A 25,271-nucleotide genomic window follows, 5' to 3' on the forward strand; every position below is an offset into this window, starting at 1 on the left:
CTGGATTAATCTTCAGGGACAAAACAATGATCATCCAGTGAGGGGAGTACTTGCTGAAAGTTGGGAAACAATAAATACACCAGGTAAAGGCTTTGCATGGAAAATAAAGAAATGGAATAATGAAAATGGTCTCGATACAAAGTCATTTGCTCCAATAGTTGCAATACCTCCGATACCACCTTGGTTATTCACACAACCTGAAATTGATTTAAAGCTACATGAAAGAATTAAGGAAAAAAGGGATGGAGTTAATACAAAAACATAGGTAAAAGAATATATAAAAAGTATGCATTATTCATTTATTCAAGTATACACAGATGGCTCAAAGAACCAAGAAACCGGAAGGACAGGGCAGCTTTTTATGTTCCAGAGTTTGAAGTAAGGAAGTTTGGAAGAATAACAGATGGTACATTTGTATACACTGCAGAGATGATAGCAATCTTAATGGCACTAGGTTGGATTTATGAAGTAAGAGCAGATGAAGTAATAATATGTTTTGACTCAATGGTGGTACTTGTGAGTTTACAATCAAATCAAACAAATAGAAGTGACATTTTAATAGAAATCATGATTACATTATACAGTCTAAAACAGATAGGAATAATAATTCATTTCATGTGGGTACCAGCACACGTGAGAATTCAAGGCAATGAAGAAGAAGACAAAATGGCTAAAGAATCATTAAGGATGGATGAACCAAATATAAATATTTCACTTAGCAGATCAGAAGGGAAACATTTGGTATTGGAAGCATCACTTATTGTGATTCATGTCAAACAGGAAGACATTATCATAAGGTACAAAGGAGCATTAAAAAAAAGTAAAATCATTCATAACATAAGTAGATTGGAACAAGTTATATTCACACATCTAAGAACAGGACATTCAAATCTTAACTATACATTACACATCATAGCGAAACATAATACAGGTTTATGTGAGGTTTGTGCAATAGAGGAGACAGTAGAGCATGTGTTGATGGTATGTCCTGCATATGAAAGAGAAAGGATGAGTCTTAAGGAAGAATTACAAACCTTAGTAAGTCAAGAATTCATAATAAGCAATATCTTAAATAATGGTCCAAATGCGAGGAAACAAATGGATGCAGTGGATTAAAATATAGGATATAGGGAATAGGGAGAAATATAGATTTCATTATCTTCACACTCCATCACAGAAGGTGGCGGTATGCACCTATTAAGTTGATTCGCAACCCGCCATAACAACCTAAAGAAGAAGAAGAAGAAGAAGAAGAAGAAGAAGCAAGCGCAGAGCGTAGTGACGTCATTCCCGCGCTCCGGAAGCTCACATTCGTCGCGAAAGCCTCTTGTGTACGTGGTCGAAGTCAACGAGGGTCAACTCTCTTTTTCTATCTACCATCTAATAAACTCCGTGACATTTATCTACTCATTAGTTAACGTGATCTAGGATCATATTCCATCAAAAAATGGACTCTTCTGAGCATGGTAAGGTGTCGTCCGCGGGAGAGGTTTGTGTATTTTTGAGCAGGTGCAGTAAAGATACGCGTCTGTTGGTTGGGTGGCGCTAATAAAATGTGCAAAACAAAGAATCTGCAAAAGGGTTATAAAGACAGTGTCATAGAGTGAAGCTATTACAGCTATCCTAACTGCTAAAACATGCTGTAATGTTGGTTTGGTTATATTGGCTTAAATTTGGTGTGTTTTAAACTATTCGGTACTAGCCTCACTGTGTAATTATTGTCATATTACATTCCAGGTCTGTATTAGGCTAGTTTTGGACAGCTGATCATGTTGTTTTTCATTTCGTTATGAGCAGAAACTGTATTTTTTCGCTCCGATTTCGGCATTCCGCAGCCTCCTTTCCTAGTGGTAACCGGTTAGAACGAAATAAAAGAACGGTTAATAACATAGTATAACAGTTGCAATGTTGCCAGATCTCACAAGAGAAACAAGCCACACCTGGTTTAAAAAAAAATAAATAAAAAAAGCTAATACCCAAAAATATAAGCATTTGTTTTCCTCATGTGGAAGAATTATCAGCATAGTATACCCTCATGCGACCCCGCGGCCTCATGTGAGGACTCGCTATTTTGGATTCGCTATACGCAACGCATAATTTAAATGAATAAAACCGACTGAATACTGTTCACAAGACTCTAGACTGTCATTTTTAAGGGTAACTTCTGCCGTACCGAGTCACGTGACACAACAGCATGCCGTCGATTTCCTTGAAATGCTCCTACGGATGCAGCGCCAACAAATGTGCCTCTGTTAAGAAACCTCTTCAATTTCACTGAAACCCATTTGGTTGTAAAGAGGAGAGTCTCTAGTTTCGTTTGGTTTGCTGCTTTAAAAAATCCGTTCATTTTTCTTGCTTTGGCGCACTGATAAACATGAAGTGCTCGGATGAGTGCTGTGGAGCGGTTTTCTGACAGACGTTCTAAAAACATGTTCGTTATTTTTAATAACTTTTCACAGTAATAAATTTGTGGGTCATTTCACTTCATTTTAACACTGTACAATAAGGTGCTATTCATTAACATTAGTAAATGCATTCCTATATATTTACTGTGCATTTTCACATTGTGAATAAATGTATTCATCCAAAAGCTGAAAAATGTTGCTCTCAGAAGCTTTATATGGAGTTTGGATGAAAATAAGGTGCATTTCAAACTGTTCTGAGACCAGTGCAGACAGACAGCACACTGGATGTTTAGTCATTCACTAAATAGGGAGCAAGGGTGCATCCTATAGTTTTCCTATGCAGCTAAGAGCATTCAATCCTAAAATCCAACCAAAAGTTCAGCTTCATGCTGCAGATGATGTTTGGACCACTCAACATGTTTGGCAGACATGGGACAATAGAACTTTTTCAAACTCCGGGTTTTGGAACGCAGAAGTAAATGCAAGTTTTTATTTTAACATGATTGGATGATGCTGGACATTACTTTTAATCAGAATTATTTATTCATCTTTCTAGAAAATCAGCTGTAATGTCTATAACATCTCAAAAACATGAATAACCAACACTCCTGGACACATAATAAAATATTTGATGTAAAAAAATCTGACTTTCTATAGCTTGGTATCTCTCAAAATTTCATAACTTAGTCCCGCTGTCTACAAATGAGGACAAAAGATGATACATTTTTAGGACAACTGTTTGCTCTAGAATTTTTTTTTCTTATTTTTATTTTTTTTTCTTGTTTATTAGGTGCTACTAGTTACAAATCAAAAAATGAAATGGAAAATGCACACAGAAGTCATACGGGGGTCTCAGGAAGATACAGTAGCCTATATAAAATAAAGTATTTTATTTTAATTGTTTTAATTACAAATTTGCTTCTCAGTCAAAACAGCATCAAATCTTTATTAATGCATCATACCTAATAATAATTCAGTGAAGACTCGGAAACAACTGAGAAGTGTACTTTTTTTATGTTGATATTTTTCCTTGTATCTGGATTAATCATGCATATAAACGTGGGAGGCCTGGGTAGCTCAGCGAGTAAAGACGCTGACTACCACCATTGGAGTCGCGAGTTCAAATTCAGGGCGTGCTGAGTGACTCCAGCCAGGTCTCCTAAGCATCTAAATTGGCCCGGTTGCTAGGGAGGGTAAAGTCACATGGGGTAACCTCCTTGCGGTCGCCATAATGTGGTTCTCGCTCTCGGTGGGGCACGTGGTGAGTTGTGCGTGGATGCCGCGGAGAATAGCGTGAAGCCTCCATGTGCTATGTCTCCACGGTAACACGCTCAACAAGCCCATGGTAAGATGCATGGATTGAGAGTCTCAGACGCAGAGGCAACTGAGATTCATCCTCCGCCACCCGGATTGAGCTGAGTCACTACACCACCACGAGGATTTAGAGCACATTGGGAATTGGGCATTCCAAATTGGGGAGAAAATCATGCATATAAATGTAGTAATTATATATAATATATATATATATAATTTGCCAAACAGGTCTTCATGTCATGGAAGGCTACATCCTCAACATGCAATTAGGCAAAGAAATGTGTGATGCAGCATTTTCCTTTAGGATCAGATGTTTATAATGTTCAACTTTAAGAAGTGAAGTCACTTTTTTTGAGCAACAGGAAGTGGTGTTATTCTGAAAATGTACTGTGGTAAACCCTTTGGTTTCATGAAAAAAAAAATTATCGGAACAAGTTTAACAGGTTTTTAACCGGTTACCAACAAAAAATTACGTTTTCACTCCCGAACAATTGAAAGGGAATTTGTTCCTGTTTTCTGTTGCATTCTGCAAAATATTTAGTTAATTTTAGTTTTTGTTTTTGTTCCTTGAACCATTATTAGTCCCTGCTTTAAAGATACATTGTGTCGGTGTTAGTTTAAGTTCTTATTTCCTGAATCCCTGCATTTTCAATTTAGGTACAGGTTCTTCAATGACATCTACAGACGTAGCCAGTGGAGGAAATCTGCCACCAGGCCTGACAGTGGAAGAGGCAGAAGAACTACAGCTGGAACTCACCAAGGTACCACATACTGCACATGAGCAGCAAACAGTTAACCCTCATCCCCTGTGTTTTGTTGGTCTATCATAATAAGTGTGGAAGATGTGTGCTAATATTACACAGACATCTTAGGGATACTTCATTCAAAAATGAAAATTCTGTCAGCATTTACTCACCCTCATGTCATGTTAGATCACTATGACTTTGTTTCTTACATGGAACACAAAAGGATGTTAAGGGGGAAGATTATATTTTATTCTTTATCAAATTTGTAAAGAATGTTTTGTTTTCTTTGGCATTTATTTTATGTTAGGTGGACGATGAGATTCAGACACTCAGGCAGGTTCTTACTGCAAAGGAGAGGCACGCAGCAGAGCTGAAACGCAGGCTTGGCCTCAGTCCTCTCTCTGAACTTAAACAGAACTTCACCAAGGGCTGGCATGAAGTCCAGTGCTCCAATGCGTGAGTTCCTCCTGTTTGATAAATTGCCCACTCTGTTTGACATTCACCTTAACATCGGCCTATCATCTCTGACCTCATGCTGTGTTTTTAAGCATCAGCTATATACACAGATTATGTATCTATAAAATGCACAGGCTAAAAATATCAAATTAATATCTTTGCAATCCTATCTTTCCTCAAGCTAATCTTGTGTTCACAAGCATCTTAGCTAAACCCTTTTTAAGAACACAATTGTTATTTTATTTTTCGTTAACATTTTTATATTTCTGAGTGTGTGTGTATATATATATATATATATATTCACACAGTTGAAGTGAGATGTTTACATACAATTAGGTTGAAGTCATTAAAACTCATTTTTTAACCACTCCACAGATTTTATATTAGCAAACTATAGTTGTGGCAAGTCGTTTAGGACGTCTACTTTGTGCATGACATGAGTAATGTTTTCAACAATTATTTACAGACAGATTGTTTCGCTTTTAATTGACTATATCACAATTCCAGTGGGTCAGAAGTTTACATACACTAAGTTAACTGTGCCTTTAAGCAACTTGGAAAATTCAAGAAAATGATGTTAAGCCTTCAGCCAATTAGCTTCTGATAGGAGGTGTACTGAATTGGAGGTGTACCTGTGGATATATTTCAAGGCCTTCCTTCAAACTCAGTGCCTCTTTGCTTGAGATCATAAGAAAATCAAAATTAATCAGCCAAGACCTCAGAAAAAAAATTGTGGACCTCCACAAGTCTGGTTCATCCTTGGGAGCAATTTCCAAATGCCTGAAGGTACCACGTTAATCTGAACAAACAATAGTAGACAAGTATAACCACCATGGGACCACGCAGCCATCATACCACTCAGGAAGGAGACACATTCTGTCTCCTAGAGATGAACGTAGTTTGGTGCAAAAAGTGCAAATCAATCCCAGAACAACAGCAAAGGACCTTGTGAAGATGCTGGAAGAAACAGGTAGACAAGTATCTAAATCCACAGTAAAACGAGTCCTATATTGACATAACTTGAAAGGCTGCTCAGCAAGGAAGAAGCCAATGCTCCAAAATCGCCATAAAAAGCCAGACTACAGTTTGCAAGTGCACATGGGGACAAAGATCTTTTTGGAGAAATATCCTCTGGTCTGATGAAACAAAAATGTATCTTTTTGGCCATAATGACCATCGTTATGTTTGGAGGAAAAAGGGTGAGGCTTGCAAGCTGTGAAGCATGGGGGTGGCAGCATCATGTTGTGGGGGTGCTTTGCTGCAGGAGGGACTGGTGCACTTCACAAAATAGATGGCATCATGAGGAAGGAAAATTATGTGGATATATTGAAGCAACATCTCAAGACAACAGCCAGGAAGTTAAAGCTTGGTCACAAATGGGTCTTCCAAATGGACAATGACCCCAAGCATACCTCCAAAGTTGTGGCAAAATGGCTTAAGGACAACAAAGTCAAGGTATTGAAGTGGCCATCACAAAGCCCTGGCCTCAATCCGCTAGAAAATTTGTGTGCAGAACTGAAAAAGTGTGTGCGAGCAAGGAGGCCTACAAACCTGACTCAGTTACACCAGTTCTGTCTGGAGGAATGGGCCAAAATTCCAGCAACTTATTGTGAGAAGCTTGTGGAAGGTTACCCAAAAAGTTTGACCCAAGTTAAACAATTTAAAGGCAATGCTACCAAATACTAACAAATTGTATGTAAACTTTTGAACCTCTGGGAATGGGATGAAAGAAATAAAAGCTGAAATAAATAATTCTCTCTACTATTATTCTGACATTTCACATTCTTAAAATAAAGTAGTGATCCTAACTGACCACCATTAGGAGTTTGCCAGCTCTCAATCATGTCTAATGAGTCAAACCAACCCTCTTTTGTTATCACACAAATGCAGTTAAACATAAAAATACAAAAAAAGTAGGTGAACCCTTTGGATTTACCTCATAGATTTGATCTGATCTTCAACTAAGTCACACTAGTAGACAAATATAACAGTACACTGCAAAAACACAAAAGAATGCTTGTATTTAACTGGTTGACCAGTGGCGATTTCTCAGGGCCAGCAAAGTCTTCTCTGCTGGCCCAACATTCCAAATAAATAAATATTTTTCATCCTTTCATTCTCAGTCACCTTTTTGCCTATGTATTTTTAATCGCTTTCCATTCTTAATTAATCTACAAACAAGTAGAGAAAAACTAAAAGTTTATCCAGTCAGAATTTATTCCTTGTTGCTTACAAGCAAAGTGTGACAACTGTTTCACAAATCGCATGCCCGAAGCAGCGCATGAGTCTGAGCTCCACCCCCTCAGGCCTTCAGAATTTCCACAGAGTCCCTCAACAGTGCAAATGAATGAGCAACTAAAGTCAGAATGTCAGATTCATCAGCAAATCAGATTAATGTATTTGTTCTTTAGGATATGTCCCAGTCCAGGCCTTCTAGCTGGCCTTGAGTGACGCAATCACACTTTAAGTGATGTACGTAACTCGAGCGAAAAGCACGAGATCTTGCTGACGAGTCAGCTGTCACTACTGGTATTGCCGTTGAGAAAGAGATCCTTATGGATTTAAAAACACGAGATGTTCTGCAAGACCGTGTGATTGCTTAATTTATTAATCAGGAAAGGAGGACTGATTTTCACTTCAAGTAAATTGGTAAGTGTTTTTGCATTGTTTAGCAACATCAGGAGTTTTCTAAGTGTAAATTAGGCTGCTTCAGCATTCAGTGTCGGATCAAGTTTTGAAAAGTAGTGTTGAGTTCCATTCAACTCAAAGTCAGATTTTACAACTTCCTACTAAGAAAAGTGCAGTGGAATGCATCTTTAAGTCAGAATTACAACTTGTGGCTCGTGCAGAAATTCTCAACTCCGAGATGCAGGGGCATGATGTCACACAAATAAGTCCACACTCAGGGAGATATACAAAGTACGTGAAAAACATTCACTTTAAGTAAAATCGATAAATGAGTTCGTTTCCACATTACATGATATTAAAGCTTGTTTAACAAATGCCTGCAGAAACAGGTGTATAAAACATGGTAAATTATCTTTTGATAATCGTACACCTGAAGCACAAATGCTAGCGCTGCAGCATTGTTTATCAGTTGGGTTGCTAGGAGACATCTCTAATGAGAGTCAAACCCCTGCTAAGCTAACGGGAGCGTTGCAGTTCCGAGTATGAGGGAATGGAATGCATTTATGGTCGGAGGTATCAAGCAGGAATATCCCACATCCAACTTGAATGGAACGCAGCATAACCGTGTTCCCTGACGAAACTAAATTTAAATCGCAAATATTATTAGCTTTTTCCAGGTATTATAGACCTCCTTGGTAGATTCATATGAAAAATTATGATTTTTGAATGTCTGTTCGGGAGATGTTCATTTCACAAAACAGTCATGCTGCAGTTAAAATTAGGCTTGCTTGAGCATTATGTGTCGCTTCAGGTTCTGGCTTTCGTGCGTGGACGTGTTTTTAAAATGTCAGTTGGTATTACTAGTTAGCTGCGACATAATGTATGATGACCAAAGACATAGGGTGTCTTATTCATTGTGAAACTGTGTTTTCTTAATGGTATAAATCACACTGAAGGCCTAGACTTTAAACGCATGGCCCGCCACTGTGGTTGACCTTCCTTTGGCTACAGTAATGTCCATTCAACATATTTATACTTCTTTCTGCAAATGTATGATAGTGTCATAACTACCTTTATATCATGACACCATAAATCCTTAATATAAGTAGCATCAGTTCACATATCAAACCAAATTAGTAAGAAATGCTTTTATATTGCTATAAAAATGAAGCTGACTAACTTCTAATGCTCTCTGAAGTGCTCATGGGAACCTTGACCTATAACCTCAGTGTTACAAAATATCAGCTTTGTCATTTCTCTCTCATTTCCTATTGATGCTAAGCTCAGCTGGCCATTTGTCTGGATTTAGTCTTTGTGGTTCAGTGACACCTGCGCTGTTTTGTCTTTGGCTAAATTAGAAGCAGAATAAACAGACGTTCCCACCCACAGAGAACTTCCCACCCAGTCACTGATACAGATGGACAACACAGTAGTGTGATGACAAAACCAACATGAATGGCATACATTACAATACATTAAATTACCCAAATTGTGATATCATACTTGTATTTAGTTTATGTAAATAAAATGTGGGAAATGTGAGGGTTTTTGATTCTTTAGCAGAGCATATGTCAAAATTGGTACACCGTAATAGTAACAGTAACTGGTAATATGTATACACACACACATTCATGATGTGTAAGTGTAACATAAAAGCTTTCTATGTTAGGACTCGCCTATAGTTAGAAACAGGCTTTTATGATAGCGAAGGGTGTGGCAAAGTATTTGAGCTTGGAGAAGTCAGACCTGTTTTAAGAGTCTGTCAACATCACAGGCTGATTGTGTTTGAAGTGATATGCATCCAGTTCTGCGTGTCTAAATTTTAGATGCAGTAGGCTGCTTCTTTAAAAGGCCTTTCACACCGTTTAGTCCGAATCAGAGTACGGTTTGCTTTAAAAATTGTTAATATATGAGCTTTTTTTTCTAACCATGGCACTGAACTGGAGACTACCTGTAGAAGGTGGTCTGAGCTCGGTTGCAATGAAACTGTGGTACGGTTCGCATGAGTGAGTGAAAATGCAACCTGTACTAGGGTCCACACGTGTTCAGGAAATAAAATAACTAGCACATGCATTTTTGCTGATTTCAGCATGACGACATCATCAGTTGCACAAAAACACACACTTGCACCATAAGTGTCAGGGGAATGTAAACAGGGCTGCAAAAGCATAGCTCACAACCAGCTGTCTCCTAAAAAAAAGACAGTATGCGAGCAGCAGATATAGACCATTTCAGGGGCTATTTGTCGGTGTAAGGAAGTGATGTCTTTGTTCCTTGAAGATTTCTGGTTATTTTTCAAACTTATTCAAAACAACAGCGGGAGGCGCTTTATTCATAGTGACTTTAACATGAGTAATACGTTAATGCGATTGTTAAAGAATGTCATTATTAAAATGTGGACCATGTTGTTCGGTGGCTGGATGCTCCCTGGATGCCTGGATCTAGTGTTTCGATTTTCAACAAAAGCAACCACAAATGAACGTGTGAACCACTGAAGTGAGACAGCTGGTTGGATACGTGCAGTACTAACAACTGGAGCACACATCTTGTTAGGTGAATGACATTTTTGCCAGCTAATAGTAATAATTAACTAATTAACTCAGAGTATTTCTTTACGGACTCTAAAAGTGACTATAGATCACTCCCATTATAATGAATGAAGTTGTGCAAGTAATTTACATTTACAGTCATTTAGCTGATGCTTTTATCCAAAGCGACTTACAAATGAGGAAAATAAGTAATTTGTCATACAAAATTCAACAATATCTGCAATATCGCACTGCCAAGTTCTCAGTTGCTGGAGTAGTATAGAAGCTACTGCTGAAGAAAGAGACACACAAGGAAAGTTTTTGTTATAATTAAAAAGAAAACCCTTGTCGTGTCTGCAAGTCACGCGCTCGCAGCGTTAACAGCTTCATTGATTATTTCAGGAGTGATCCAATATTCCTGACCTTGCCGCTGAGGAAATTATTGTAAGCATCTAAACTACGATACCCTTTCATCGCCTCTCTCGACGTACATGCTCTCAGTATCAACAACATGTCTGGATAAGTTACTTCAGGTAAATATTTGATGTTCTTTGAGAAAATGTGTTGACTTGGAGTCTTATTTTAAGGATCCAGTAATGACACCTCATTATTTATTTTCAATTTTTTGCAAATATTCAGTTTGTTCTGTTTTAGCTAGACTCTAAAAATATGCGCTAGTCATTTTATTTTGACAGTTCTGGGTTATAAAAATCCAGCTACCAGAAATGCTTCAGGGCCAGACATGTGCAGTACCATTCTAATTCCTTTGTTATTGTTTACATCCTTGAAATGGTCTATAGTCGCCTTTTTCTGGATATGCTTATCCTACTGAATTACGGCATTCACCTTCCCAAACTCTGGTGCGCATAATGGCACTCAAATATAGGGACATTGTGTTGTCCTCCTTGTGTACTGTGCTCGTTTGTGATGACGCCACATTTACAGAAATGCACCGGGGTTCGAAAGGATCATAAGTGACTGAAACAAGACCAATATGCTGGTTTTAGCTGTTGTATTTGTTTTTTTTTGTTTGTTTTTTTTTGTTTTTTTTTTTCAGCCAGGCAGTCCTCCTTATTTGAAGTTTGTTTTAATGTGCTCAGTTCACAGCATTCAAACAGACCCTTTGTACGTATTATATGCTAATAATGTGGAAATTTTTGTTTGCAGATATCTTACAGCTTCAGCCACACTGGAGGACATTAGCCATTCTGATGCGTGAGTTTATATGTATCAGTTGTTGATTTGTTTTATTTTTTGTTTATCAATCTTTATAACATTGTTACAGTTCAGGTTTACTCTAACAAGAGTAATTCAGAAAAATATTTCGTAAATACATTTTGCACTAAGAATTTTGCCCTGTTTGTCCATAAAGAACCAAAGTAAAAACATCCAGCTCAGCTTTATTACAGTTGTGCTCAAAAGTTTGCACACCCTGGCAGAAATTGTGAAATTTTGGCATTGATTTTTAAAATATGACTGATCATGCAAAAAAACTGTCTTTTATTTAAGGATACTGATCATTTGAAGCCATTTATTATCACATAGTTGTTTGGCTCCTTTTTAAATCATAATGATAACAGAAATCACCCAAATGGCCCTGATCAAAAGTTTACATACCCTTGAATGTTTGGCCTTGTTAAAGACACACAAGGTGACACACACAGGTTTAAATGGCAATTAAAGGTTACTTTCCCACACCTGTGGCTTTTTAAATTGCAATTATTGTCTGTGTATAAATAGTCAATGAGTTTGTTAGCTCTCACGTGGATGCACTGAGCAGGCTTGATACTGAGTCATGGGGAGCAGAAAAGAACTGTCAAAAGACCTGTGTAACAAGGTAATGGAACTTTATAAAGATGGAAAAGGATATAAAAAGATATCCAAAGCCTTGAAAATGCCAGTCAGTACTGTTCAATCACTTATTAAGAAGTGGAAAATTCGGGGATCTCTTGATACCAAGCCAAGGTCAGGTAGACCAAGAAAGATTTCAGCCACAACTGCCAGAAGAATTGTTCGGGATACAAAGAAAAACCCACAGGTAACCTCAAGAAAAAATACAGGCTGCTCTGGAAAAAGATGATGTGGTTGTTTCAAGGAGCACAATACGACGATACTTGAACAAAAATGAGCTGGATGGTCGAGTTGCCAGAAAGAACCCTTTACTGCACCAATGCCACAAAAAAGCCCGGTTACAATATGCCCGACAACACCTTGACACGCCTCACAGCTTCTGGCACACTGTAATTTGGAGTGATGAGACCAAAATAGAGCTTTATGGTCACAACCATTAGCGCTATGTTTGGAAAGGGGTCAACAAGGCCTATAGTGAAAAGATTACCATGTGAAGCATGGTGGTGGCTCACTGATGTTTTGGGGGTGTGTGAGCTCTAAAGGCACGGGGAAGCTTGTGAAAATTGATGGCAAGATGAATGCAGCATGTTATCAGAAAATACTGGCAGACAATTTGCATTCTTTTGCACGAAAACTGCGCATGGGACTCTCTTGGACTTTCCAGCATGACAATGACCCTAAGCACAAGGCCAAGTTGACCCTCCAGTGGTTACAGCAGAAAAAGGTGAAGGTTCTGGAGTGGCCATCACAGTCTCCTGACCTTAATATCATCGAGCCACTCTGGGGAGATCTCAAACGTGCGGTTTATGCAAGACGACCAAAGACTTTGCATGACCTGGAGGATTTTGCGAAGACGAATGGGCAGCTATACCACCTGCAAGAATTTGAGGCTCATAGACAACTATTACAAAAGACTGCACGCTGTCATTGGTGCTAAAGGGGGCAATACACTATTTTTTATTTTATTTATTTTTTTTGAATTTTTTTCCCCTTTTTCACCCAATTTGGAATGCCTAATTCCCAGTGCATTTAAGTCCTCGTGGTCACGTAGTGATTCGCCTCAAATATTGGTAGCCAGCGTCTTTTACCACTGAGCTACCCAGGCCCCCGGCAATACACAGTATTAAAAACTAAGCCATGTTTTGTTTTATGATTGTGCCTTTCTGTTATAACCTACAGTTGAATATGAATCCCATAAGAAATAAAAGAAATGTGTTCTGCCTGCTCACTCATGTTTTCTTTAAAAATGGTACATATATTACCAATTCTGCAAGGGTATGCAAACCTTTGAGCACAACTGTATAAAGATATTGTCCATAATGTAAAACTGAGATCTTAAGGCTCAAGACCTCCTACATCAACAATAATATACAACTAACACAATTTTAGAACAAAATACTGCCAGCAGTTCATCCAAAACTAGAGTACACACTTCTGCCTTGTTTATACAGGGGATGAATTTCTCTCCACTTTAGATTGAGAGACTTAAAATTGTAACAGCATTATTGTCACTACTGTTTAAGAAACAGCACTAATGTCACTGAGAAGCTTGTTGTTGTTCTCAGGGACACTAACAGCGTTTCCATGGCAACTGCCTAAGCCATGATGTATCCCTCTATATCCCAGACATGTGTTTGAGATCTTAGACCCCATTTACACCTGGTATTAAGATGTGTCTCGGGTTATCCGATCACATGTGGTCAGGCGAGACGCATCGGCATTCACACCTCAAATGTTATGTGGTCATGTGTTTTTGACTACCTCCGTTAGTGGTTTACACCCCGTTTATTCCTGTATTTAACACTGACCACTTGTGATCGGAAATGCATCTTAATATCAGGTGTAAACAGGGTCTCAGTGCTCTGCGATAATATCTGATCTCAGACCTACATAGGAAGGACAGGTAGTCTGGGAAGGGTGCAGTGTTTGTGCTCAGGCCATGTGCCGAGAAAGCTGATGTGGAGAACACATGATGGGATTTTGGAGGTGCAAAGTGGCTTAACCGTAGAGGTAATGTCATTAGTGCACAGTGTGATGGAGTTTCTGTGACTGCGCACTTGTTTGTGTTAGTGCTTACATGCCTAAAAGTATGCGAGAGACAGAAACTGAGAGGATGTTTGTATATATTTGGAAAAGAACAGGTGCTTGTGTGTGTGTGTGTGTGTGTGTGTGTGTGTGTGTGTGTGTGAATAGTGCACATTTCTCTGTGTATCTGGGGATGTATGTGAATTCAGGATGAGAATGTGTGTTCGATTCTGTCAATCAGACAGCAGCATCTGGTGCAGATAAATTCTAGACAGGTGTGTCTAGATTGTTAGTCCTGAGCTTTCACTTTTCTTGACCTTATGGGAACCTGTCATTGCACAAGCTCATTAATCCAATTATAAATGTTTCTAACGGAGTCGAAGTGGTCTGTGAGCTCAGCCAACAGATATGTGATGTGGAATTCATTTTCAGGACTTCTCTTGTCAGTAGGTATATTGTTTTTCGCTTAGTTTCTTGTAGCATTCTTCTTTGAGCCTGGAGAGAGCAGAATTACTGACCCTGTGTTTTTATGCCAATAATCTAAACCCTATGTTCCATTACAGTGGTTCTCAAACTGGGGCATGAACACACATATAGTATTTATAATTATTTATTATACTTTTTTTTTTTTTTTTTTTTTTATCGTGAAAGTGACCATAAATACTGTAAACAACATATCATAAAATGTGTTTTGGAATCATTATTTAATATTTACAAAATTATTGTTATAAGGATCCAGATGTCCGCCATGGATTCCGTCAGTACGGGGGTGTTACAGCAGGCTATTTAATCTCGGGCAGCAGCTTTCCTCCACGGACACCAGCGGTAGCAGTCTATCTACAACACTGATGCGTTTGTCACTTGTGAAAAGAGGATTGTTGGTAGCAATAGCCCATCTACATCTTAAAATAAAATAAAAAAAACTATGAAAATATGATGAGTTACCTTTCATTTGGATTTACAGTGGCTGGCACATCTACTGAACCGCATCCGCAGTGTGGTATTTGTGGTGATGTGCTGGCTAATGATAGCATGTAAACCTGTAAGTTATAGCGGCATTTCGAAACCAAACATCCAGCCTCAAAAGATAGATCTCTTGACTTTTTAAACGAAAGCTTGATGACCTTAAACAGCAAAGGTCTACAATTAACAGACACACAACTGTCCCAAGTAAATTCCTTGAATTTTCATACGGGGTCTCGCAACTTATTGCCAAATTTGGAAAACCTCACCATTGGCGAGGCATTAATTTTGACTTGTGCAAAAGATGTGCAGAATCATGTTTGGTGAAAGTTCTGCAGTGCAGTTAAGTAAAATTCCACTATCAAATGACACCATCAGTTGCATGTCAACCAATGATGTTAAAGAACAATTACTATACTTCGTTTGGCAGATCCTATACTATACAATACAGTTAGATGAGAGCACAGATATAGCTGGGAAAGCACAAATATTTTGTATATATACAAAAATGTCCTTTTCCATCCTACACAACTGGAGAAGCGATTTTTAATGTATTGGACAATTTCATTCAAGATGCAAAAGTGAGCTGGGAGAAATGTATTGGGGCATGCACTGATGGGGCTTGTGAAATGATGGGAAGGTTGAGTGGGTTGGTAAAGCGTAATCAGCACATGGCTCCTCTGGCAAAATGGACCCATTACATGAAAAAATGTAGAACCTCTCTGGGGGGGCTGACTGACTTGTCAGGTTCCTAACATAATGGATATTAGCAGTAGTAATAGACATTAGTTCTGAAAGTAGTTCTATTTTGAAAGTTTCTGTCATTTTAGTTGAACATTTTCCTCTGAGATTATAATTTACCCCTATTTTAACCTAAAATGTTTCTAATACATTGACCTCTGAAGTGTCATTGTGTGTTGGTGTTATGGTTCTGGGTTGCCATCAGTTATTGTAGTTCAGTGCCTGGTGTGATCAAAATACAACTGATAAAAGATAAAATCTCTCTCTGAAGGTATAAGAGGACTCAGGAGACTCTGTCTCAGGCTGGTCAGATGACATCAACCGTGTTCTCTACAATGGGCTCTGCCATCAGAAACAGGCTGGGGGAGATGAGGTGAACTCTACATTTCTTCTCAGCATGCCATCTCATCTCACCATCTTTTACCTCTTATCTCAGTCATCTGTATTTCTTGTCATCCATCCCTAAAACCTCTCATCCTTTTTTACATCACTTCCTCTGTTATCTGATTCATTGAATTTGTTTTAAAAGCAGGGACTAAAAATTAAATGTTTTTCATATCGGTTTGTTCTGAGCAGAAACAAATTAGAAATCGAGGTTTCAGTGAGGCATTTAAAATGAAAGTTAATGGGGCCAATTTTTGGAGGTTTTAAAGGCAGAATTGTGAAGCTTATAATTTTATAAAAGCACTTACATTAATTCTTCTGTTAAAACACGTATTATTTGAGCTGTACAGTTGTTTAAATCACCATTTTTGCACCAGATTACTAAATTACCTTGATTATGGCGTTACGTTGTCTTGGCAACAAAGTTGTAAAATTGGATATGACTGTACGCAGAAAAGGTTAGTAAGTGATTTTATCACACTAATATCATGTTAACTCTCATATTGTTTACGTCTTGTGGTTGTACTTTTGAAACTGAGTATTTTAATGTTTACAGATTGGCCCCCATTAAATTCCATTGTAAGTGCCTCACTGTAACCTCAATTTTTTCTTTTTTTTTTCTTTTTTTTTTTTTAAAGAAAAGGAGGTATAAGTCAAAATTATTTATTGTGGTAATCAACATTATGCCACAAATGCTGTCAATTGAACTTGCATGGAACTGGGAATGTTCCTCTAATACATGTTTTAGCCAACAGCCATTTGTCTTCAGAACAGCAATTGACACTCAGTAGCTGTAATAATGAGGTGTTTTTGTCATGGGAAATCTCCAGATGGCTACAGTAGCATATATACTGTTCTGTGGTGTTGAGTATTGCTCAGAGCAGTTTGTTTTGAACATCATGTCAAGGAACAGAGCTTATCAAAATAAGATTAGTTCCCCAATCTTATTGTTTTTGCAGCAAAACAGGTTGGATATTTGCATAGCGTCTCAAATTGTGTAACTCTCTTCCCTGTGTACTTTTTTGCTGTTTAACTAACTTGCTCCTTTAGCTTAGAGCCAACTAACAAACAGAGCTGTGCTATATGTTGTTTTTGTAACTAATCAAATTTTCTACCTTTGTTTGACCCTTCTCACACCTTCCATCACACACTTTCACCTGCGCTTAAGTCTTATTTTTTTAATAGAGGTTTAAATTGGTTGTTGTGTTTATTGCTGTGTTTTTTTCCACACTGCTGCATTTGGGCTGCTCAGGGCTCTGCCGTACTCTAACTCTGGGTAAGAGCTAATGAGAGCCGCACATCATCTTTTTATTGTTCCCTATACTTAAGAAGTGTTTAAAAACGTTCTATAGTAGCTGTGAAGACCACATGAATGTATAGTGGCCCCCAAAATATTTGGACACTTAGTTACACTTTAAAATGTGTTAGCTCTATTGATTTAGATAACAAAACATCAAACCAAATGCCATATGTAAACAAATGATCCTGGAGCATTTTTCAGAGAACTAACTTTTCTGAGTCATATTTGCAATTACTTTTATTTAACCAATCAGTCTCATGGCCTTTTTTCAAGGGATGCAATAGGTAAGTTGCTCTCAGGTGTCCAAGCAGTAAAATAAGTAATATAGATGTGGTCTACTATTTCCAAACACGTTTTGTCTTCATTTTGAACAGTATATCTATTGTGTTATCATTTTAAATCTGTAACTTCTTTTTGTGAAGTTTTTAACTTTAAAAGTATGCTTGTGCTATCTTTAAAATAAATCCCATGTGGTTTGATATTTTGTTATCTAATATAATGATATTCATAAATTTAAGTGTGGTTTAAGTGTCCAAATACTTTTTGAGGCCACTGTATATCTGTATTTAGAGCTGTTGTCCCAGTTGTAGACTTTATTTTTGAATTGTACTGTCATGGTACTGTCAAATTTGGTTCTAATGCCTTAATGAGTTTTTCATTGTGCTTTGCAATTTCTTTTTCTCTGCTTTGTGCTCGCCTAATGCTACCTGCTCACTCTCTGCCTCCAACCTGCCCTCTGCAGTAGCAACTTTTCCATGCGTCACTCTTTAAGTATGCCAGCAATGAGGTAAACTTCCAGCTACAACAGCACTTCTCTCCTCCACTTCCCTCTGTATATGAATATCTTTCTTTTCCACCTGTTGGTGCACATGGGTAAATTCTTGATTTGTTTAGATGGACATTTTGTTCAACTACTTTGTCATGAGAAGAATTTTTAAAGATTTACAGGGGTCGTTTACCCAAAAAATGTAATTGTCATCGTTTACTTACCCTCATGTTATTCCAAACCAAAAAGATTTTTCTTCTTCTGTGGAACACCAAAGGAGAAGTTTAGCAGAATGTCTAGGGTGCTCTTTTCCAAACGATTTAAGTGAACTGGGACAGGTGTTTTCAAGCTGCAAACATGACAAAAAAGCAGAATAAATGTATCATAAAAGTAGTCCATACGACTTGTGCACTGTATTCCAAGCCTTCTGAAGCCATGCAATAGCTTTATGTGGACTACTTTTATGACTACTTTTTGGAGCTAGACAGTGCCTGTCCCCATTCACTTTCATTGAATGGAAAAGAGCTCCTGGGACATTCTGGTAAAGTTCTCCTTATACAAAGTTCATTTGTAACAGGTCTTTAAACATTTTATCATCAGAAAATGTCTCATTTGCTTCATGTTAACTCAGAAAGAAATATACAGTACAACAGATGCAGAAGAGTTAAAAGGTATCAGGAACAAAAATGATTGCTGGTTCACTGTCCACTGTTTAGGATGAAAAACGTAACTACTGCATGGAAATCATGAGATTTTTCACTCTGTTTAAGACCTGTCAAAACTGCTTGTCTGTAACGGGTAGAAAGAGGGAAGTGAATTCCTTGTTCCTTACAATTCAGTTCATTTGACACTGTGTCACTAAGTTGACGTTATTGCGATTGTCCTTTTACATGACCTAGTTGAAACCCTCTACAATAACGGCAATTCTAAAATTGGCTATGGTGTTTAAGCCCCACCCTTTAAGACGCAAAGCTGTCTTGTCTGGGCCATGCCCACGCAGAGGCAGCTCTCATGGAGACAGACTGCCCTCACTGTGAGGGCATGAGTCACAAGACGCTTCGCTCACGAATCGCCCTCGTTCTAAGGGACGATTCAGCCTCCCACACCCCCCCACTCGCCTCTTCTGTGTCTAACAAGGGATCACACAAGGAGGCATGGCGGGGGGAGAGGGGGATCGTGCATGTGCCACTGACAGGGAGATGCTTCGTGTCCTTTCAAGGGTGGCCGAAGAGCTCTGTCTCAAGTGGTCTCCTCCAGAGCAACCGGAAAAATCTCACTTTGAGTCGTTTCTGCAGTCCGGATGTTGTCAAGTGACCGATTTCCACAGATCTGCCCCATTCTTCCCGGTGGTTCATAACGAACTGACAAAATCCTGGCACGCGCCCTATTCAGCTCGCTCGCACAACGATTCCACTCTCCTCACTAAAGTGGACCACTTGGAAGACAAAGGTTATGCCTAACTACCCCCTGTGGAAGAGGCAGTAGCAGCACATCTCTGCCCGGCGGGTAGCAGGGCGTGGAAATCATGCCTTGTTCATCCTTCCAAGCCGTGTTGATTAACGTCCGCACTGGCTGGAAAAGCATACTCAGCGGCAGGCCAAGCTGGTTCAGCCCTCCATGCGATGTCGGTGCTCTAAGATTTCCAAGCTAAGATTCTCAAGCAAATGGATGAGCAAGGCACAACCTAGAGATGTCCAAAGAGCTCCGCACTGCTACGGACTTAGCGCTGCAAGCCACTAAAGTCACTACACAGGCCATTGGCAAGTCAATGGGCAACCTGGTGGATTTGGATCGTCACATGTGGCTGACCCTCACAGAAATACGTGACATGGAAAAAGCCACCGTCTTTGATGCTCCGGTGTCTCCAACCAGCCTATTCAGCAGCTCTGTGGATAGGTTTGCTGAGCGCTACGTCACACCAAACGGAGCTGTTCTTCATCACAACCAGCTCACTCCTGCTCTGTTTTGGGCCAGCGCCCGGCTAAAAACCCCATGCCTGCTGCCTCAGTGCCGCCGGTAAAGTCGTGCAAGCTGTGGCCCAAACAAAGGCAGGGCACAATCTGGCATCCCGTGCCCAAGCTGTGGGACCTGCATGTGTGGCCCCTGAACGGAGTGCGCTAAACATGCCAGAACTGACTCAGTCGGTTATGAACACCTTTTTACAGGCTAGAGCGCAGTCTACGAGATGCCTTTATGCACTGAAATGGAATGTGTTCACTATTTAGTGCTTTTCACATGGCAAAGACCCAGTGAACTGCCCATAAAGTTCCCTAGGGGAGCTAGGTGGCTAAATCCCCCTCGCCCAGATACAGTCCTGACTTGGGACCTAACTTTGGTCCTAAAAGCACTCGCAGGACCCCCCTTTGAGCCTCGGGACTCTGAATTGCGTGTGCTTTCTCTTAAGACCGCATTACTGCTACATTTGCCTCAGTAAAACGGGTCAGTGATTTGCAAGCACTGTCAGTCGACAATTCATGTCTGGAGTTTGGTCCGGGTCTTTCAAAAGCCACTGTCAAATCCAGAAAAGGCTGTGTGCCTAAGGTTTTAACCACGCCCTTAGTCATGCAGTTGGATCACCTTCAAGCCTTTTTCCCTCCTCCTCTTAATTCGGATGAGGAACAGTCTTTGCATTTGTTATGCCCTGTGCGAGTGCTACACACATACGTTGAGTGCACCCGCCAGTTCAGACTGTCTGACCAGCTCTTTGTGTACTATGGAGGAGGCATGAAAGGAATGTCCTTCTCCAAGCAAAGACTTTCTCACTGGATCATTGATGCGATCTCCCTGGCTTACAATTGGTGTTTAAAGCACACCGAACTAGAGGCATGTCCTCTTCATTGGCATGGACGAACAGTGTGTCCTTACAAGACATATGTTTTGCAGTAGGATGGTCTTCTCAAAACACATTAGCAAGGTTTTACAACCTAGACGTAACGTCTCTCTCATCGCAAGTCCTTTCTGTCTAGAGTGCTTGCTATTTTGTTGGACAAAAATATACTTATGCCCCTCTTTAAGTATGGGCTCCCTGTCATTTTACACATTCACCTGCATTCAAATTAGTCACAAGCACTTTCATTATTAATAAAACGTTCTTCCCGACTGGGTTCATGAAAGGGTTAATTCATACTATATGACTATAGTTCATAATTCCATTCTGAGTGTTCCCCTCCTGGCTCACTATGAGGGTTTTTCACTTGCGGCATACTCATGTCGGTCGCCATCCTGTGGGACTGCGGCATCATGTTTCCTTTCTGGGAGGGTTATGTCGTGTAGTACGGCGTGATGGGACTCTGTTCCCCATAGCGTCAGCTTAGTGACGCAATGTCAAGTGAACTCGATCGTAAGGGAATGTCTCTGTTATGTATGTAACCTCGGTTCCCTGAGATGAAGGGAACGAGACATTGCGCAAGCTGGCCGCACTACAGACTCAGAGTTCTTTGAGGTGAATGCGATGCGCTCTTTGTCCCTCAGTCAGAAAATTGAGGAATGGTGTTTGCGCAAATGTTTTTATACCGGACAGCTTTTACACCATAGCCAATTTTAGAATTGCCGTTATTGTAGAAGGGTTTCATGTAGATGCTTTCATAGCATCAGCTTAGTGACGCATTGTCTCGTTCCCTTCATCTTAGGGAACCGAGGTTACATGCGTAACAGAGAAGTTTTTTTTTTTTCCCCCTTTATAAGCATAAATTGCCTTGAAATTTTCTTTGTGTAATAAAAATGCCCATCCACACCAAAAACTTTTTATAGCATTTTTAAAATATTTTCTCAGGAGCTCGCCAAGCTTTAAATCCTTCGAGGACAAGGTGGAGAACATGAAGGTAAGAGCTAGGGCTGGGCGATATATTGAATATTCACGATATAATCGCGATGATTTTGCTAAGGATATTATAAAATTATACAAATATAATATAATTAAAATTATATATTTAGCAAAATCGTAAATATTACAGTGTGCTTTTTATGTGGCCATTAAGTTTCATAAAGAGCAGCAGTAGACTAATTTCACGATCCTTCATGGCTGCACAATTAATCATATGATATAGTAATATGTTATTAGTAAATTGCAAAAGGCATTGATTAAAGACAGACAAACATGGTCTGTGTGCTCTTCAAAATATTTGGGTGATGTGCTGTTCTGTGTACGTGCGGGGCTCATGGGTTCGTTTTTTTTTTTTTTCTTCGCTTTTAGAGCAGTTCACATGCATTGTGAAAGACGTGCACGCACATGACGAAGTACTGCAGATTCAAGCATTCAAGTTATAATAAAAACTCGGGACAGTATAACAGAAATGGAGGAGATGGCAGCGTTTCACCAGATGCAGAACATTGTAAACTGTTAAAAACACAGCACTTTCAGTGTCAAAAAGAAGCCCCAGGTGAAATTGAAATAAAAAGGACAGACAAATAGTACTTTTCGATAAAACAAATCTAATCCTCAAAAAATTATGATAATTCAGTACTATATTATAATAATAAACTTGACTGGGTCCCACGGTAATAATTTAGTATTATGCAATATTAGACTGGGTTCCAAAAAATAAGTTGAGTAATTTTTGTACACCTTGCTCATTCACAAAAATGTTTTATGTATGTTCATGTTTTAGTAAAAATATATAAAGGTAAATAATGCTTTTTATTAAGCTACTTTGTATCAATCATTGTATATAAAATGCTTATTAATGAAAACTATTAAATCTCATTCTCCCTTATGTTCATTTAGTGAAAAACTGTGAGAAACATGCCTTTTTATTATTTTTTAAATATATTTTTATCCATTGCCTTTAAAATATTGAATCTGCTTGGCTACAATGGCTGTTTAGATGAAATGATGGTTCCTCTGATTTAAATTTGTTTTACTTTTGAATATCGTCAATAGGCTAAAAAATGTCTAGAATGTTGTCTTTTTTTTTTTTTCTTTTTTTTTTTAAACCATATCACCCAGCCCTAGTAAAAGCTGGGTATTCTTCATTGCTTAATTCCTTGCTAGATATATATCTGTTTATGTCCCTAACAATGAGGGTAATATGTGCATGTTGCTAATACTGTCATTACTCAGTCCACTGTCTTTCTTTTTTGCTTCCAAAAGTACAAAGTAATGGGACGATCAAATGGTGAGAGTGACCATTCACCACAACATAGCAACAACACACCCTTCTGAGCAGGAAGTGCAACCTCATGACCAAGAACTGACCTCTGTGGCCCCGTCTAACCCCATACCCCTTACACACTCCAGACCACAGCTCTGTTAACCTCAACAGAATGTAAAAACAGAAAAAAATGCTTTAATAATTTAAGATGCCAACATGCAAAGATTCTACTTTTTACTTCTACAGCTGAAGAGTTTGACTTTCACCCTTGTAAGTTTATTGTAGCCAAACTGTTAAACAAATCCTTTTAAAAGAGCGTATTTGATGAAAACACCAGTTTTGATTGTTATTAGAGGAAAGACTCTGTGCACAAAATTACCTTTAAATGTATTGGTTTCTTTGTTAAATAACAGGGCTTCTGTGGTGCTTAAGATCAGCATGATGAGATTAAATGTTTGAAATTTCACTTTGAATGTGCAAAAACTGTAAGTTGCCACTGGTTATTATTGTTACATGCTAATTATATTAAATATTGCACTGGTTATAACCCTGCTAATTAAAGGCTTGTTACTCAGGGCAAAATATACTAAAGCTTCTCTGAAGATGTATACTAAATTATTTCATGATTGTTTTCAGAAGTCAGAATGAAAAAAGAAACTACAGCCTATCTGGCATTTTCTAACAAAGTAAAAAGAGGTATCTCATGTATGTTAAGAGTGAATGAACTACACATGCTTTTTTCCCACAACTCATGAGTTGAAAGTTTAGCATGAGTTGAATTGTTATTGTTGTTATTTTGGGGATACCAAATCTCTTCGTAGGGTTTTCTTTCCACTCTGTTAGTTAATCTGAAAGGCTTCTTACTATTGGTGTTTTTCCTTTGGTTGCCTATATTTTAGAGTGCTGTATGTAGTATAGATGGTGTGTTAGGTTTTTTTTTATTTGTCAGTGATTTCACAATATAGTAATGAAAACAGTCAAGGCATTTGGTGGGATTATGGTTGAAATATTTAAATTACTAATCAGATGCCAGATTTATATTTCATTGTAATCTGAAAGATAGAAAATTGATTAATGATATTGGTCTCCTTTAGATTTGGAATGCTTTAACCTTAAATATTGTTGGGGGCAAAAGGTCAACTTCACTGTGAGGTGATGGAAACACCCCTTTATCTGAGAAGTTTGTTTTGCATTTGATTCGTGGTACTTAGCTGGACTAATGAAATACAAAGGTCTGTGAAATAAGAATGTTACCATGGTGACCTAAACACTGTATACATGTTGAATGCTTTTACAGCTGTAATATACTAGACGGTTCAGGGTTTACTAAAGACAAATATTTAAATTAAAGGAAATAAAAAAAGTGAACATCATTGTTTGGTCTGTGTGTATACACTCACATTCAGAGTAAACCTTATTTTTCATGTTGCTTCACATCACGGTAGCTGTATTACCAAATATCGGCAACTATAATAAAAGACAGCAGATGGCGACAAAAATGTGTAAAGGCCTTGCACCCCATCCACTAGATTATATATAAATATACACAGATCAGCCACAACATTAAAACCACTGACAGATGAAGTTTATAACATTTATGTCATTACAATGGCACGTGTCAAGGGGTGGGATATACAGGTGCATCTCAATAAATTAGAATGTCGTGGAAAAGTTCATTTATTTCAGTAATTCAACTCAAATTGTGAAACTCGTGTATTAAATAAATTCAGTGCACACAGACTGAAGTAGTTTAAGTCTTTGGTTCTTTTAATTGTGATGATTTTGGCTCACATTTAACAAAAACCCACCAATTCACTATCTCAACAAATTAGAATACATCATAAGACCAATAAAAAAAAAACATTTTTAGTGAATTGTTGGCCTTCTGGAAAGTATGTTCATTTACTGTATATGTACTCAATACTTGGTAGGGGCTCCTTTTTCTTTAATTACTGCCTCAATTGGGCGTGGCATAGAGGTGATCAGTTTGTGGCACTGCTGAGGTGGTATGGAAGCCCAGGTTTCTTTGACAGTGGCCTTCAGCTCATCTGCATTTTTTGGTCTCTTGTTTCTC

At 38.6% G+C, this 25,271-nt stretch overlaps 1 protein-coding gene across 8 annotated transcripts; it reads left to right on the forward strand.

Annotated features, from left to right (window-relative positions):
* Window positions 1-1,275: 1,275 nt before the first annotated feature.
* LOC127414872 (tumor protein D54-like) lies at window positions 1,276-24,570 on the forward strand. 8 transcript variants are annotated; one of them, XM_051653234.1, is made up of 9 exons: window positions 1,279-1,466; window positions 4,377-4,480; window positions 4,773-4,921; window positions 11,245-11,292; window positions 15,929-16,030; window positions 17,294-17,317; window positions 18,084-18,128; window positions 21,880-21,928; window positions 23,197-24,570. In XM_051653234.1, the coding sequence occupies exons 1-9, from the start codon at window positions 1,448-1,450 to the stop codon at window positions 23,266-23,268; spliced, it is 612 nt and encodes a 203-aa protein (XP_051509194.1). In that variant the 5' UTR covers window positions 1,279-1,447; the 3' UTR covers window positions 23,269-24,570. The 8 variants fall into 8 exon arrangements, with proteins under 8 accessions (XP_051509195.1, XP_051509198.1, XP_051509194.1 ...); XM_051653235.1 differs by lacking the exon at window positions 11,245-11,292 and having other exon boundaries at window positions 1,276-1,466; XM_051653237.1 differs by lacking the exon at window positions 21,880-21,928 and having other exon boundaries at window positions 1,280-1,466.
* Window positions 24,571-25,271: the final 701 nt, after the last annotated feature.

This window comes from Myxocyprinus asiaticus, chromosome 24 (assembly GCF_019703515.2).
Source record: "Myxocyprinus asiaticus isolate MX2 ecotype Aquarium Trade chromosome 24, UBuf_Myxa_2, whole genome shotgun sequence".
Taxonomy (NCBI): Eukaryota; Metazoa; Chordata; class Actinopteri; order Cypriniformes; family Catostomidae; genus Myxocyprinus; species Myxocyprinus asiaticus.

Coding starts and splice junctions, on each gene's coding strand:
- LOC127414872 (XM_051653234.1), top strand. Junction 4,481..4,772: donor TACAGCTGGAACTCACCAAG/GTACCACATACT, acceptor ATTTTATGTTAG/GTGGACGATGAGATTCAGAC. Junction 16,031..17,293: donor AACAGGCTGGGGGAGATGAG/GTGAACTCTACA, acceptor TGGGCTGCTCAG/GGCTCTGCCGTACTCTAACT.